General features: G+C 34.7%; 1 protein-coding gene across 5 annotated transcripts in view; it reads right to left on the bottom strand.

Moving 5' to 3' along the window:
* Window positions 1-14,044, bottom strand: part of DPH6 (diphthamine biosynthesis 6) — a 224,693-nt gene that overhangs the window by 63,794 nt on the left and 146,855 nt on the right. For 4 of the 5 annotated variants that reach the window (XR_001864418.1, XM_017741784.1, XM_017741786.1 and 1 more), the window contains exon 13: window positions 5,988-6,393. Coding sequence is in view for 4 of the 5 variants with exons in the window: in XM_017741784.1 (XP_017597273.1) it covers window positions 5,988-6,393 (406 nt within the window). In the remaining variant the exon portion in view is untranslated. Of the gene's footprint in view, window positions 1-5,986; window positions 6,394-14,044 lie in introns of all 5 variants that reach the window. The other variant, XM_017741782.1, reaches the window with a different exon arrangement.

Raw genomic sequence — 14,044 nt, 5'->3', positions numbered from 1 at the left:
ATAGTTTCACATGAGATGTTCTGCTAAAAGTATGTATACATTGACTTGCAGCAGATACAATAACAGCACAACCTTGAAAAAACAGAAGAAGTTTAAAATGTCAGCATTTTAATAGCCATTTAACAAATCAGATCTCTTGACTGGATAGTTTGGGCAGAAATAGCAAGATTGTCACCTCTGTGGCTCAAGACCAAATTTAGTTACTTTCATCCTTTTAAAATGTCATTTCAAACACGTCATTTCAAACATACTCACGAATCAGTATTTTCTAATTGCTTCTGTATATTGTAAGCTGATTAACTTCCCAAAGTACTAATGTAACTTTTTTTTTCTTTCTGCTTGAACTATTATACCTGGCAATTATATTTTCTTAACAGGAAACCCAAGAAATTAAAATTGAAATTTTCCTCTTTCAGGTTCACATTTGTCATTGAGTATAAATTAATAGAATTTAGTAGAAAACCAAGGTTAAGTTTTACAGTCTATTTCAGACAGCATCATGACATTTAAAAGTATTTTTGTTCAGCAAAATGATATATGCTAGTCACAACAAATACTTCATTAGTTACTGCCTGCAAAGCTTGAGCTAGTGACTGCAATTTGATGTCAGAAGGATTTATTTACCTGCTTCATCATTACTCAGTACAGAGTTCTTAATGACTGTTTAGTTTCTACCTACATGAGTAGTTCTCCACAACTGCTGACTACAGTACCAATTACTCACATGAGAATGTGTAGACCTACATACAAACGTGTGGAGGTTAAGATTCCACTTGTCCCCATGGGAAATTTTTTCCCATTGTATAATGCAAAGTTAAGTTGAAATAAATTTCCAGTGTGAATTTAAAGTACATTGGTAAAAAAATATTAAACTTCAATGCACACAGACATGCATTATTGTAAAAATACATCTTGGTATCTTCAATTGATCTTCATCCTCCTCTCTCAAATTTACACTACATAATGCATTCTCTCAATACTGGAAACTCTGTATTTTGGAAAACATCTGGAAAATGCGTTGATAATGCCATGTTTTATCAAATAGAATACTTTAAATCTTACCAGATGGAAAATCTTTACTTTCAAAGCTGCATGCTGGACATGCATCAGGGTGTTACTCTGTCATTGCAAGGACTCTAAATGAGTGCCTAACCACTGGAGCTTCTCTTGCAACAGGAGAAAAAGTCCCATTACAAGTAAGATTTTTTTACTTTTTTTTTCAGTTGAGCTGAATTATACTCAGCCCATATTAGATTTTTAAAAAAATATACTGAAACGATAAACGCATAAGTACTGAGGGGCTTCTAGACCTAAACATTTACAGAGCAGAACAACTTTAAAAACTAATTATATATTCATTTTAATGTTCCTACCAGACTGTCTATTCCTGTTTTATTTTGCCTTTTTATATTCCCAGTCCGTTTTTTCTTTAGTATTAAAAAGGGATTGTGTAATATGGTGAATGCAGGACCTTCTCTATTCCCAAATAAATATTCAAAAATATTTTGCATACATCTTGTGAACAAGGCTTGTGAAATCATAATGTGATGACTTATAAACATTCATCATTCCTATACAGACGTATAATCTAGCCAAGTGTATGGTATAGCAAATCATCCTGACACGTTTATATTAATGCACATTTGAATGAGAATAAGAAAGAAATAGTCAAATTTATGTTAAATACTTCTAAAGCCTTAACAGCATCTTACTAAGTATATATGTCAGCTTAATCTAATCCTCCTACTTCCAATATGTTCTGTGGTCTCAGCACGGGGCCCATAATGCTCTCACATGTTATGAGGGATTGCCTCTGAGAAGTTCACCATCAGTACTACACTTTGTTCAATAAAACTTCACATCTGGTTTTAGGATGACAGAAAGCTATCTGTCTCCAATTTGCATTACAAACCTTTAGCTTCTTTTGACATCTGTAACACCAGCTGTAATAATTTCCAATAACCTGTTACAATATGCCAAGTAGAAATATTCCTGGTTCTCATCTTACTGTGTCAGGTAACAACACATTTATAATATTTATTTGGACAATTTTAAATAAATGACAAACTTCTTTATACAAAAAAACCCTGTATCATCTAATCAGAGGCTCATTTGAGAAGGCCTATGGCATTTCCTCCTTTCACTCCAACGATTTTAAGTTTTAATCAGAAAAATGGTACCTTTATTTCTTTTCTGTGCTTTTGCTAGAGGAGACAATACATTTCAATTCAAGATCTTACAAGCATTATTGAAGAGTATTTACTAATCTTATGACATGATGGAAGTCCTCCTGAAATCCACTAGCCTGGAACAGCTATCTCCTCAACCATCTTTCTTGATTTCTGAGAATCATAATTTCTACCTTTTCTATAACAGATACGTCTTATGTGTTTCACATGAAAAATATTTGAAGAAAAGTGCCTATTATTCCCTGATACATTATTAATATTATTTTTCTTCAGCAGACAATGCATCTGATGACAGCTGAAGACTCCAAAAGGACAGATCCACTTGTGGGATTAACGATGTCTAACACAAGTCAGAGATCAAACGTGTCACTAATGGATCATCACACAGATGGTCAGCAACCTCTACTACCTGAGCTGAATTAATAAATGGCAATTGAAAAACTGGTCTCTCAATGTAATTTGCTTTCTGGAAGCCACATCAAGGAAACAAAATTTTTTAAAAGTGCATATTAGGCCTGCAGATTTACAAATGAAGATCAATACATTTCTGCTTTATCCCATGTCCCAGTAAAATGATACTCTGTGTTTGAAAGGCATAGCATAAGTAAATTCTGTTACCCACCTAGAACTACTCTGCAACAGGAAGTAACCTTTGGATGTGGTAGAAATTACCACTGAGACATCTCAATACTCAAGATATCTTAAGACAAGTCTACAGAGAAAGGTATGAGCAAGTTTTGGCCGAGCTCAGAGCTGACAAGACACAGCCACTGCTATTGTGGAAGCCAGTACTGTTCCCTCTTGTGATCTGTCCCATTCAGATACATGCATTCTAGAAGCAGGACAGGCTCAAGAGGAAAACAGGAATAAACTGGAAGGAGATATTGAAGGAACAGGAATAAACTGAAGGATCTGGATGAGAAACTGGAAGGAGCTGTTGTTATCAGAACATAAAAATCTCTAATACCTTGATCTGGTGTTCTAGGAAGGTTAAAATATCTTGGGATTCAAAAGAAAGACCTGACACTACCTCTGGTACACTAAAGGACACATACAGTTGCAGCAGTTCTGCCTGTCAAAATTAAAGTCTGCCAATAATAACAGAGAAGATAAAAGACAACGTCATCTTGCTTATGGACACTGTCAATGGGATAGTGAAATTAGTGGGAACAAATTGGACACCTCACACAACACGTTTTTAACTGAGAGTTAATATATATGTGTGACAATATTTTAGCTTGTGAGAAGTAGAATTACACTAATAGTGCAAAAGACAGTCAAGGACATCGTTCAGTAATATGCTGCATCGTTATGAAAGCTGATGATGCTTCACTGGAGACTGCATGTCTTTCAAAGATCCAAGAACACATATTACCAGTACACTTGAATATGTCCCTGTGTCTTAACAATATATTCATAATTAGACTTCTGATTTTGAACCAGAAAGTGTGTGTATATATATATTTATATAAAAATAGTCTTCTATCTGATAGAAATTATCAGCCAGATACACTTCAGCAACCACTTTAATATGAGAAATTATTTTTGAATATATATTACACTTATTCTTCCATTGCATGAACTTTCTAGAAATTTTTCCTAAGAAGAAAAATGTTATTTTTAAATTCTTCATCAATGAATTAGTGCTCCTTGTAAATTTAATGTATTCTATATATTCTACAGCTTTGCAAGAATATATTTCTTACCAGTGGGGATAATGATAAAATTGGTATAATGACAGGAATTATTATGACAGTGCAGAGATCTGAACACAACAAGAATGAATATATGACAATCACACAAATCTTTCCATGTCTATGCTATTGGTAGTATAACATGAATGGAACTGAATTGAATTTTTATGTGCGCAATTTATACATTATATTGAGCAATATATTTTATAAAGCAAATAAAATTTGTTTGGAAGTAATTATTCGATGGCCTGAGAAATATCAGAAAGAAAGCAGGCGAAACAGTAGTGTTAATCCCATGCCAGAAACATGTTTTATCACGTTTCTTTTTAGCTCTTAAACAAGATGTAGTAAAAACAACAACATTCTGTCAGACTATATGTTCATTCCTTGCTTCCTGGATTAAATATGCTTATTCTATGCCACATTTTTATAGCTTTCAATTCCTGTACTTTAAATCTATTAAACAATGTCAAGTTGAATTTTCTTCAAAAACTGCTGCAGGTTAAGAAAAAAAATAGGACAGTAGAATATTTGAGGGCTAACATTTATGTCAGCTAATTAATATGGATCAGTTGTGGTCTGCAAGGATTTTTAAAGTGCATGCATGTTTGAGATAAATATAGACTAAGGATCTGATTTTGCTCCTTCTCGAACTGATAACAAATCTCTTACTGATTTCATCTACCAGTTTTGTAGGTCTGACAGATAAAGTAAGCTTTTGTGCTCTTGCATAATGTTAGCTGTCCCAAATAAAGCATAGCCCAAAATGCAGATCTACAACATAAGAAATAAATTGTAGTTGTAACATTACATTTATTGCTCTGTATTCTCTTTACTTCATAAGGGAATGAGATTTTGAAAAAATAAACATTGGGGGAAAACCCAGCAAATTTGTTTGGATAGCAAGTTCTATTTAAATAAGTTAGAAATCGGCCAATGTTCAAAACCAGATACCCTCTAATCCAGAGCATACGACACCATTTCCTTATTTAAAACATTAATATTTCATTTTTTACTCTCAAAACAGTTCCTGCTAGCAGAAAGAAATCGGTTATTTGAACATGGTTCTAGATCGTGACAAGAAGAGGCTACCAAATGCACAACTGTTCAAACACTTTTAAGCAAAAGAGTCATTCTCCCTATCTTGAATCCTAAGGTGGCCGGATTTCCCAGCAACTTCTCTTGCATGGAATCACAGAATAATTTAGATTGGAGCAAGACCATATAATCCAACCTCCTACTCAAAATCAGATGTGAGATTAGAACAAAAGTAATCCAGGACTTTATCCTGTTTGGACTTCAAAAAGTCCAAGAACAGAGCCTTTCAATATGAGAAACATGCCTGGTCACCAGAAAAAGAACAAATGTATCTTAATTGTAGAACTGTAGAACTATTTGGGTTGGAAAACGCTTCTAAGATCATTGAGTTCAGCTGTAAACCTAAAACTGCCAGGTCTACCAATAAACCATGTCCCTAAGCATCAAGTCTACTATACATCTTTTAAATACCTCCTGGGGTGGTGACTCCATCACTTCCCTGGGCGGCCTGTTCCAATGCTTTTAGTGAAGAAATTATTCCTAATATTCAAACTCAGCCTTCCTTGGTGCAACTTGAGGTCATTTCCTCTTTTTCTGTCACTTGATACTTGGGAGAAGAGACCAGCCCCCACCTTGCTACAACCTCCTTTCAGGCAGTTGGAGAGACCAGTGAGGTCTCCTCTGAGCCTCTTTTTCTCCAGGCTAAAAACCCCCAGTTCCCTCAGCCTGTCTTCATACAACTTACCCTCCAGACCCTTCACCAGCTCTGTTGCCCTTCTCTGGACACGCTCCAGCACCTCAATGTCTTTTTTGCAGTGAGGGTCCCAAAACTGAACACAGGATTTAAGGTGTGGCCTCACCAGTGCTGAGTACAGGGGGACAATCACTGTCCTGGTCCTGCTGGCCACAGTATTGCTGTTACAGGCCAGGATGCCATTGGCCTTCTTGGCCACCTATCCTTGAAACACTCATCTAAAATGTTTTTTTCCAATGAAATCTGACAGAAATGAACAAGAATTTCCTTAAGCTTAGTATTACACCTGGTTCCTGTCATGGTAAGTCTTACCTTTTTGCAGTGTTTCAGCATCAAAGACATCCTCCTTGAAGAAAGCTCTAAAGGACAAAGGACTTGCACTGCAGTCTTCTGAAAGTTTGTCAACAGCTTGTTTAAACATAGCAACTAAGTCATGAAGAGGTCCATCTAAATCAAGGTGAGAAGTGGATGGTGAAATCAAGCTCAGGCGTACTGAGATTGATGCACAAGATGCAGAGCTAGACTCCACAGATTCACACTCGATTTGGAAGCCCTCTGACAACATCTTCATTGCAAAATGTTTTCTTTGGAGTGGATCATCAACTGCTGCAACAACATGCCATTCAATGGCAGCATCTCTGGGCAGGTGAGATATTACAACCACAGCAAGCAACCCACATACTGGAGTTTCATCATTATGCATCTCCGAATCTTCAACCTAAAAGATAAACAAAATAATGTCCATATTACAGAATTGTAGAAATTAATGTTGCTCATATTCAGGTAAAATATTAAAAAAGTATATGCAGTACAGTTATTTCATGGAAACTGCTTTTTCCCTCAACTTTCCTTATAGAAAAGTCATCTTGAGCAATCATGAATTTATCTGACAGCATCTCCTCATTTTTGCAATCTCAAACCACTACTATGCCTGTATCGTTAATAAAAAAAAGCTAATCATAATGTATTTTGCACTCATTCTGTAATCAAAAGAAGTCTTTTTGCCTATGGTGACTTTTGCTTATACCAATGGTTTTTGAAGAATAAAAAAATGGTAGGAACAACCAAAACTACAGAAATGAGTCCGTAAAGTACATAAATTTTATTTTAACAGTTGGAGTACTAAAGATTCAGTTCAGATACAGCAAAAATATAGTTCAGATAGTTTTGAACAGCAGAATTATCCTGACCAAACCCTCTTAGAAGATAGAATGTACTTTTTAATAGCAGAGCTCATTGAGAATGTATATTTAAATTGTTTAAACCAGCATGTCTAAGTAGCTAACTTGGTCAGCTAAATCTGAGTGACTAAGTTCCTTTTCTTCTGATGGTTTTAAATAGCTTTTAAGAACCTGAACAATTGAAATGCTTATTTTGACCAGTGAGTTACTTTTTTCCTTACTTTTCCCTTGATTTTTATGAAGAAATAGTATATTAAGAATTTTTAGTATTAGTGACTTACACCATCTTTTTTCTGTACACAGATAATAACTTTTTTTATATACCAATTTGCTTACACCCCAGTATATACTTCTAAAATTGTCCATTGCCTGACCCCTGAAAGGAAAAATAATAACAAGGCAAACCTGTCATTTTGCCTGAAGTCGATAAGGCCATATAACTCTCAGTACCTTCAATTCACAAGCTCAATTTTCTACCACTTGCTCTCAACTTTGAGAGGAAGAAATAATGACATGTTCCAGGCACTTTATTTCAAAATTCACTCACAAAGTTATTGACAAGAATTTTGCAAAGAATATCTTTGATGCTTGACCCTTGTGAGCTGTTTACATGAAAAATGCACTTACTTCTATATTAATGATAGTGGAATGTAATTCTATCCCAAACATGTAGCAATTGCTTTAGCATTTCTGGTTTTGGTGTGGTAACAGAAATAGGGACAATTTGTGTCAAATTGCAATCACTTCAGTCATAATAAAATCTCACAGAGTACTGTTTGCTTTCAGTACTTTCATTAGGCTGGCCGGGGCTGTTATTAAGGTAGCAACACATAAATGTTATATTAGCACTTAACAGGAGCACAGTATTCTCCTCTAGGAGATGAATTCTAACCTTGTCAATATAATTCTGCTCTGAGTGCTGTAAAACAGTTTGAAAAGATGAAATACTGGAGCTTTGCACTGAGAAAAAAAAAAAAAAAAGTCATGCTCATTCAGGCTTAAAGGCCACTTTGCTGGCCCAAGGTGCTGAGGTACTGGTTAGAAAAAAACAGTCTAAAAAAGCTCTCTCAGGTCACATCAAGCACTAAGACAAACTTTTCTACTTCCCTGTACTTGTCTGAGGTTGTTAAATCAATTACTCGCCATTTCTGCTTGCCTTCAGCTGCCATTTAGAATATGAAGAACTACATGAAAATTAAGGCCAGGAGAAAGTAAATTTCCAAATTTAACAAATGAGAATCATTCTGTGTGAAAGACTATTCATGGTGCACCTGTATGGTACCATAATACTCATAACCTCTAACTTTAGAGTTTGCACAAAGCACAAGTGATAGAGCTACTGGGGACTAATAATCTTTCATTAGTGGCTACAGAATCCTATAGAAACACTCCTAACAGTGACCTCTTCTGACTTATTTTCAAGAAATCACTGACATTTGTGTTATACTTGGATGCTGCATTTATGAGCTACCTTTCAGAAATTTACAATTTTCTAAAGGAGCTGAATATCTTCATGATAGCCTGTCTAGTAAATGAGGATGAATATATAAGGTTTGCTAAGAAATTATATGATGCTAGAACAATATAAGTAAGTATTAAGAGTGAAAATGAAGAGAAATTATTTCATTGGCTAAATTGTTTTTACAGTTGATTCTGCGCTCTCATCAATGAGATTCATCACTTCTGGCAGACAGCTGTGGTACTATGAATAAAATCATGTTTTTAGAGTTCTTGCCCAAGGATAGAGTTGTAGAGTGTTCTATAAAGGAGCACAGGTTTTGCTCTAGTCTTTCTTCTACATCTTCAGAGTCTTAATCAGAAAAAAATGAGGTAGAAGAGCATATAGCTTGAGTTATAATTTTTGAAAAAGAACTGTCAAATAATTCTTGGGAAGCTCTAAAATTCTTGTTGAGAGACAAGAAATCTGTTGGGACAAACACTGTTAAAAGCAGTGATTCCTTAAAAGTATGCATTACTTGAATTTTACAAATCTTTATAAATGTCATTAATCTGTAGCTGTAGTTGTCCTCTAAAGACATTTGCCCTTTAACCATTATTTTCTAGCTATCAGTTTCCAAATGATTTTCAGTTGATGGGAAAAATGTCTTCAAGTTTCCAACTTCCACTTGTTAGCCTTTCCATTGGATTTAATCCTTTCTAAGAACAAACACTACAGGGTAGCTCTGCACTAAGAGATGTTTGAAAGTCACAGGGGAAAATAAGCAGATCTAAAGGTTCAGTGGCTGACTGCTGAGATTATATGGAGAAAGATGCTACTTACGTGCTATACTTTTACATGATCTGATTTAAAGAGGGCTTAAAGAAGAAGGACATCAGGTAACATCTGTTCCACACGCAGGAGACATTACCTGAAAATAAATGGCTCTACAACAATGACTTTTTCAGGAATGGATGTAAACTGGATCATCTCAGAGACCATACTATGACAGAATTCTGATTCTGTCATGTCGGGAAATGGTAGATCCCAAAACTTTGGACAAAGATTTGATAAGACAAGTGATTTAACTCTAACTGAATGTCACATTAGACTGTCCTCAAAACATGTTTCCTAGTATCTTCCCTTTTCCAACAGAATCATCTGTCACTTAATTTATCAAAGATGTTAGAGATGGAGATCCAGAAAGTTTGAAAAAGGAAGCCAAAAGGCAGATTTTTCTAAACACATGCATTGTCTCTATATAATTCCATTTATGCTTTGTATCTATATCATTCCACATCCAAAGAAGGACTACAAACATTTTTTTAACACATTGCTTTACAACTACCACACAATTCAACAACGGACTTTTCCCACCTTGAAGAAATTACTGATATTCTTCTGGTGATACAATGCATGTTTCAATAATTCACAGGAGAAACCAAAGGTCCAGAGGAAATTTTAGGATGACTGAGAAAGTGACTCTTCTTTACTTCTACTGTAAACACTGAGAAAACTGCCATGCTAAGCTAAGTGACCATCTTGGAAAGTCTTCATGGACTGGTGAATAAAGAATCACAGCAGTTGACAGTAGTTAAGAAAACAAAGTGGGAAACATTATGCCCACTGTAAAAATTCACAATTGAGTAAGATAAACAACTGTGGATATCTTAACTGAAAAAGGGCATACTAGATCCAAAATATATTCCGAGGAGGACAAGTATGATCAAAAGCTCTGGAGGGTCTGATTGGAACTGTTCTGCAGCCTCGTTAATGAGAAGACAGGGGCTTACAAAATCATACATGACATAAGAAGAGTGGATAGGGATAAGAACTGATTTTGCACACGTTGTCTTTCTGTACAAAGAGCTATGGACCATCAAATGACATTAGTAAGAGCATGGTTTCAAAAAGAACGATGGTGGGTGACACCTACAACTCAGTGATGGAGAATGCTCTGGTTGCAAGAACTTTACAGGATTCAAGGAGAGCCTGAACAAGTTCTTACATGTTCAGTGGGCATTATAAAAGAGACATAGTAAAATTCCTAGATTATTTTAAATTTATGTGAGTTAATAATTTATATAAATATTATTATTTATATAACGATTAAAATTAATTTGATCAATTTAAATATGAATTAAAATAGTTTGAGGTTAGGAGAATATTAGAGTAGATATATGCTTTTACTGGTTTTACTATTCACTTCTGCTTAGGGCTACTGTTTGGAGTCAAAATACCAAGCAAGGTCTACACCATTATGGTTATTGTTATGTTCTTAAATAAGCATTTACACTGATACTAGTGGTGTGTTTGGCTAAGAACTGGGATTTCTTGACTGGACTCATGGATTTTTCACAATTAGTCCCTTCCAACATTTCCATAATTCTAAAGGGATTTTATATTCATCTGTGATATTCCAGACTGATATTATAGATGAATTGTGAACACCAAGTCAAGTAGAAGAATGCAGAGAACAGCTTTGAGAGCTGAAGTTTCTTCAGCAGAGGTAATGGCATCAGAATATTGAGCTGGAAGAAGTGGGAGTTCAATGTGGTTATTCCTTCTGAGGAAAAAAAGGTTCCTCCTTTATCCGAAAAGAGAATCACATACAGAACTGTAATGCTACATTTAGGGGGATATACATATCTTCATTTCTGCCTTAACTGACAGAGACAGTGCAGACAACTAAAACACAGCAGTCCCAGACAGTGCCAAGCAGGAGGTTTGTCTGCTTTAGGCACCTGCCACAGGAACAGGGGTTTGGAGCTGCCTTACAGTGAAGCCACCCAGACAGACTGCTCTGTGTTAACCCCTCTAAAGAGGTTCTGCGATGGATGCTCAATCCAAATCTGCAAAAGTGTAAGGATGTTTGTCTAGAAATAGAAAGGGTCGAAAGGCTTGACTGAATACTTGTTGAAGGCCACAGTACTACAGTTATCAAGCAACATACAATTCAGTAAAGTACCTAATACTGAGAAATGAGAAGGGGAATTTCCTATACTTTATATTTGTGCCTAAACTGAAGTGAAAAGGCAGCTTGGTAGAAACATTCCTTAGTTAATACTTTTATCAATGTGTTTACTTCAGAAATAGGTCTTTCATGTCCCAAGAAGCAAGATGAACAACAAAGAGGTTGTCAGATTGTTTCTGAACTTGTAATTAACCCTACATTAAAGCAAAAGTGCTATCTGAAGTGCTGCATGCATGATATTCTCTTGAGCTTTGCACTGATACAAGAAATTATCACATTGGTTCACAGTACTACCAAATCCTTGCGTTTTCTGTGCCTCAGTTCTTAGTCAAGATTCACCCAATTTTCATTGTGCATATTCAGGAGAGCTACAGAATACTCTCACAGTAATGAATGCCTTATGCAGCCACAATATTGCTACAAATCAAACCAGAACCCAATAGAATGAGCAGAGTTAAATGAAAAACACTTGGCTGTAAGGGTTAAACTTACACAGAGTTTTGTTTTAAAGGTGCTAACCTTATAATTTTTTTTGTAATTAAAAAAATAATCCAAGGCAGAACTATTAAAATTCCAATGAAAACAAAGGAATAATGAGTTAAAGACAAACCTATCTTCAATCCATTGTACAAGTATTTAACTATTTTGCTTAATTAAATGGAAAAAGGTACAAATTTTGGCCTTTAACTTTTATTATATAATTTGTTTGACTATCCTCCCTTTGTTCTAAATGAGAAATACTCTTTTTGTTGTGTTAGTAAGGACTAAGGCCTATCTATCTCACAGCTGAATATGGAATCAGGCTATAAGAGAGAGAGATGAATGCATAATTGCTATCTCTACAAAGAATTGACTTGTAGAACAAAAAGAAAGATACTGTGATGTTACTTTTAGAAGCTGAGTTTATGAAAACCTTATATGGTATGCATTATGACACCATTACAGTGGCAAGATTAATGTGCCTTTAAATAATACATTTAAAATTTCTTTTACACTGCCTGCATTAAACAAAGTGCATCAAACTCCTGAGATCCAGTTTAAGCTTTGCTGGAGTGTCTCACAACAATAGGTTTATGACTTAAGAAAGTAAAGATTCCACTAGGAAAACTGCATAAGAATAAAAATGTCAGTTCCTAAAGAAAGTAGGATAGAAGCAATTCTTTTTAACATTCTAATTTGTCTAATAAATAGGCCACATGCATTCCTGGTATACCACATCTGAATTCAAATAATGAATACCACAGTGTTTTATAACAATAAAATTGTTAAGAATGTTCCTTTTGGAAAGCTTACAAAAATAAGGAAGTCAGACATTTAGTATTTCTTTCTGAAATAAAAAAAATTATTTGGTGCATGCCAGAAAGACATTAACACAAAACCGGCAGACTAAAAATGAGGTCTTATAAATGGAATATTTGTCATAGAATAAATACTGTAAATATGAAAAGAAACAAGTTCTTCAGAAATTTTAGTCCTCTCTCCTCAGCATGATGGACAAAGCTGAAGGTAGTTTAGTAACCACTGTGTCATGCAGAAATTATTTTGTACAATGTCAACTGGGAAACTGAGCCTGTACTTACTTTGGTGTTACTGAGGCATGGAAAATCTAGAACAAATCAAGTGGTTCTTTATTTTTTGTAGCAGCATCTGATAGCACATTTTTCAGAGTAATTTTTTTTTTGTGCAGTCTTTAGCTATCTTTAAAAAACAGAAACATGAAAAAGGGAAAGCAGATACAGGGAACAAATATGAGTATAGAAATTTAGAGGTAGTACTATTGCTCAGGGTACTTTCAATCAATTTTTGTAATTTAAATGGATTTCTAATTAATATATTCTTTTTGATATAATGATAACAATTCCACCTGCTCACATTGGAAAAAAATGCAAATTACATTTTCACCTTAATAATTGTGAAAAAAATCTGCATGTAGCTATAGTAGTGATGCAAAATTAATCATTAGATATGAAATGGTCGGCAATTAACATGCCAAGCACAACAGCGTAACTTTTCTGAGAGATGCATTTTGCAGGTGGATGAAATGACCATAGCCCAAGTTATTTTAGTGAGAGCATAGGAAATTTGAAATCTATACAATATATTGATGGCTATTATTAGGATTAGACAAGGTGATGGTCTAAAATTTTATGGTAGTCAATCAAGTATGTCAGAAGAAACTACCAGAAAAATTAAGTAACAACACTCTTAGGGCCCATATCCCACAATAAATATACTGTAAATTTGATTTATAAGTTGAGACAGCTTTTTGGTTCATAAAGGATATGTTGAAGTCTTTGCAGAATCAAAAATTTCATGATGAATGGTCTCTGAATAGTGACACTGGAAGAATAGGTAAGTAGCATATAAAAAAGCAAACCAAATACAGAACTCATGAAAATAGAGAGTTCATAAGAAACCAGTTCAATAACTTTACATGATCTATAGCTTATATTGCTGAAACAGAATAATTTAACAGCTTGCTATTCTATCCTTTAACATGATTGTCAACAGAGGCCAAGAAGTGGTATAAATTTTCATCATTTCTGTGTGATAGAAAAAAGGGTTCTGTTGAAATTTAAGACATAACCTTACAAGCTCTCTTTTGATTATATTTAGTACAGAAGGATATCACTTGCTTGTTAATTTTGTTTCTCTTTTCTATTGTTGAATCATTGTGTTTTCATCCTTTTATTTCAGAAACTGAGAAGCTTTGACAGGATCAAAACAAGAGCAATCAGTATCACATTTCTATGAAGACATAATCAGCTTTGAACAA

The sequence above is a fragment of the Corvus brachyrhynchos genome, unplaced genomic scaffold, assembly GCF_000691975.1.
Source record: "Corvus brachyrhynchos isolate BGI_N302 unplaced genomic scaffold, ASM69197v1 scaffold115, whole genome shotgun sequence".
NCBI lineage: Eukaryota > Metazoa > Chordata > Aves > Passeriformes > Corvidae > Corvus > Corvus brachyrhynchos.
Note: the sequence above shows the minus strand (reverse complement) of the source record. Positions and strands in the feature narration are given on the sequence as shown.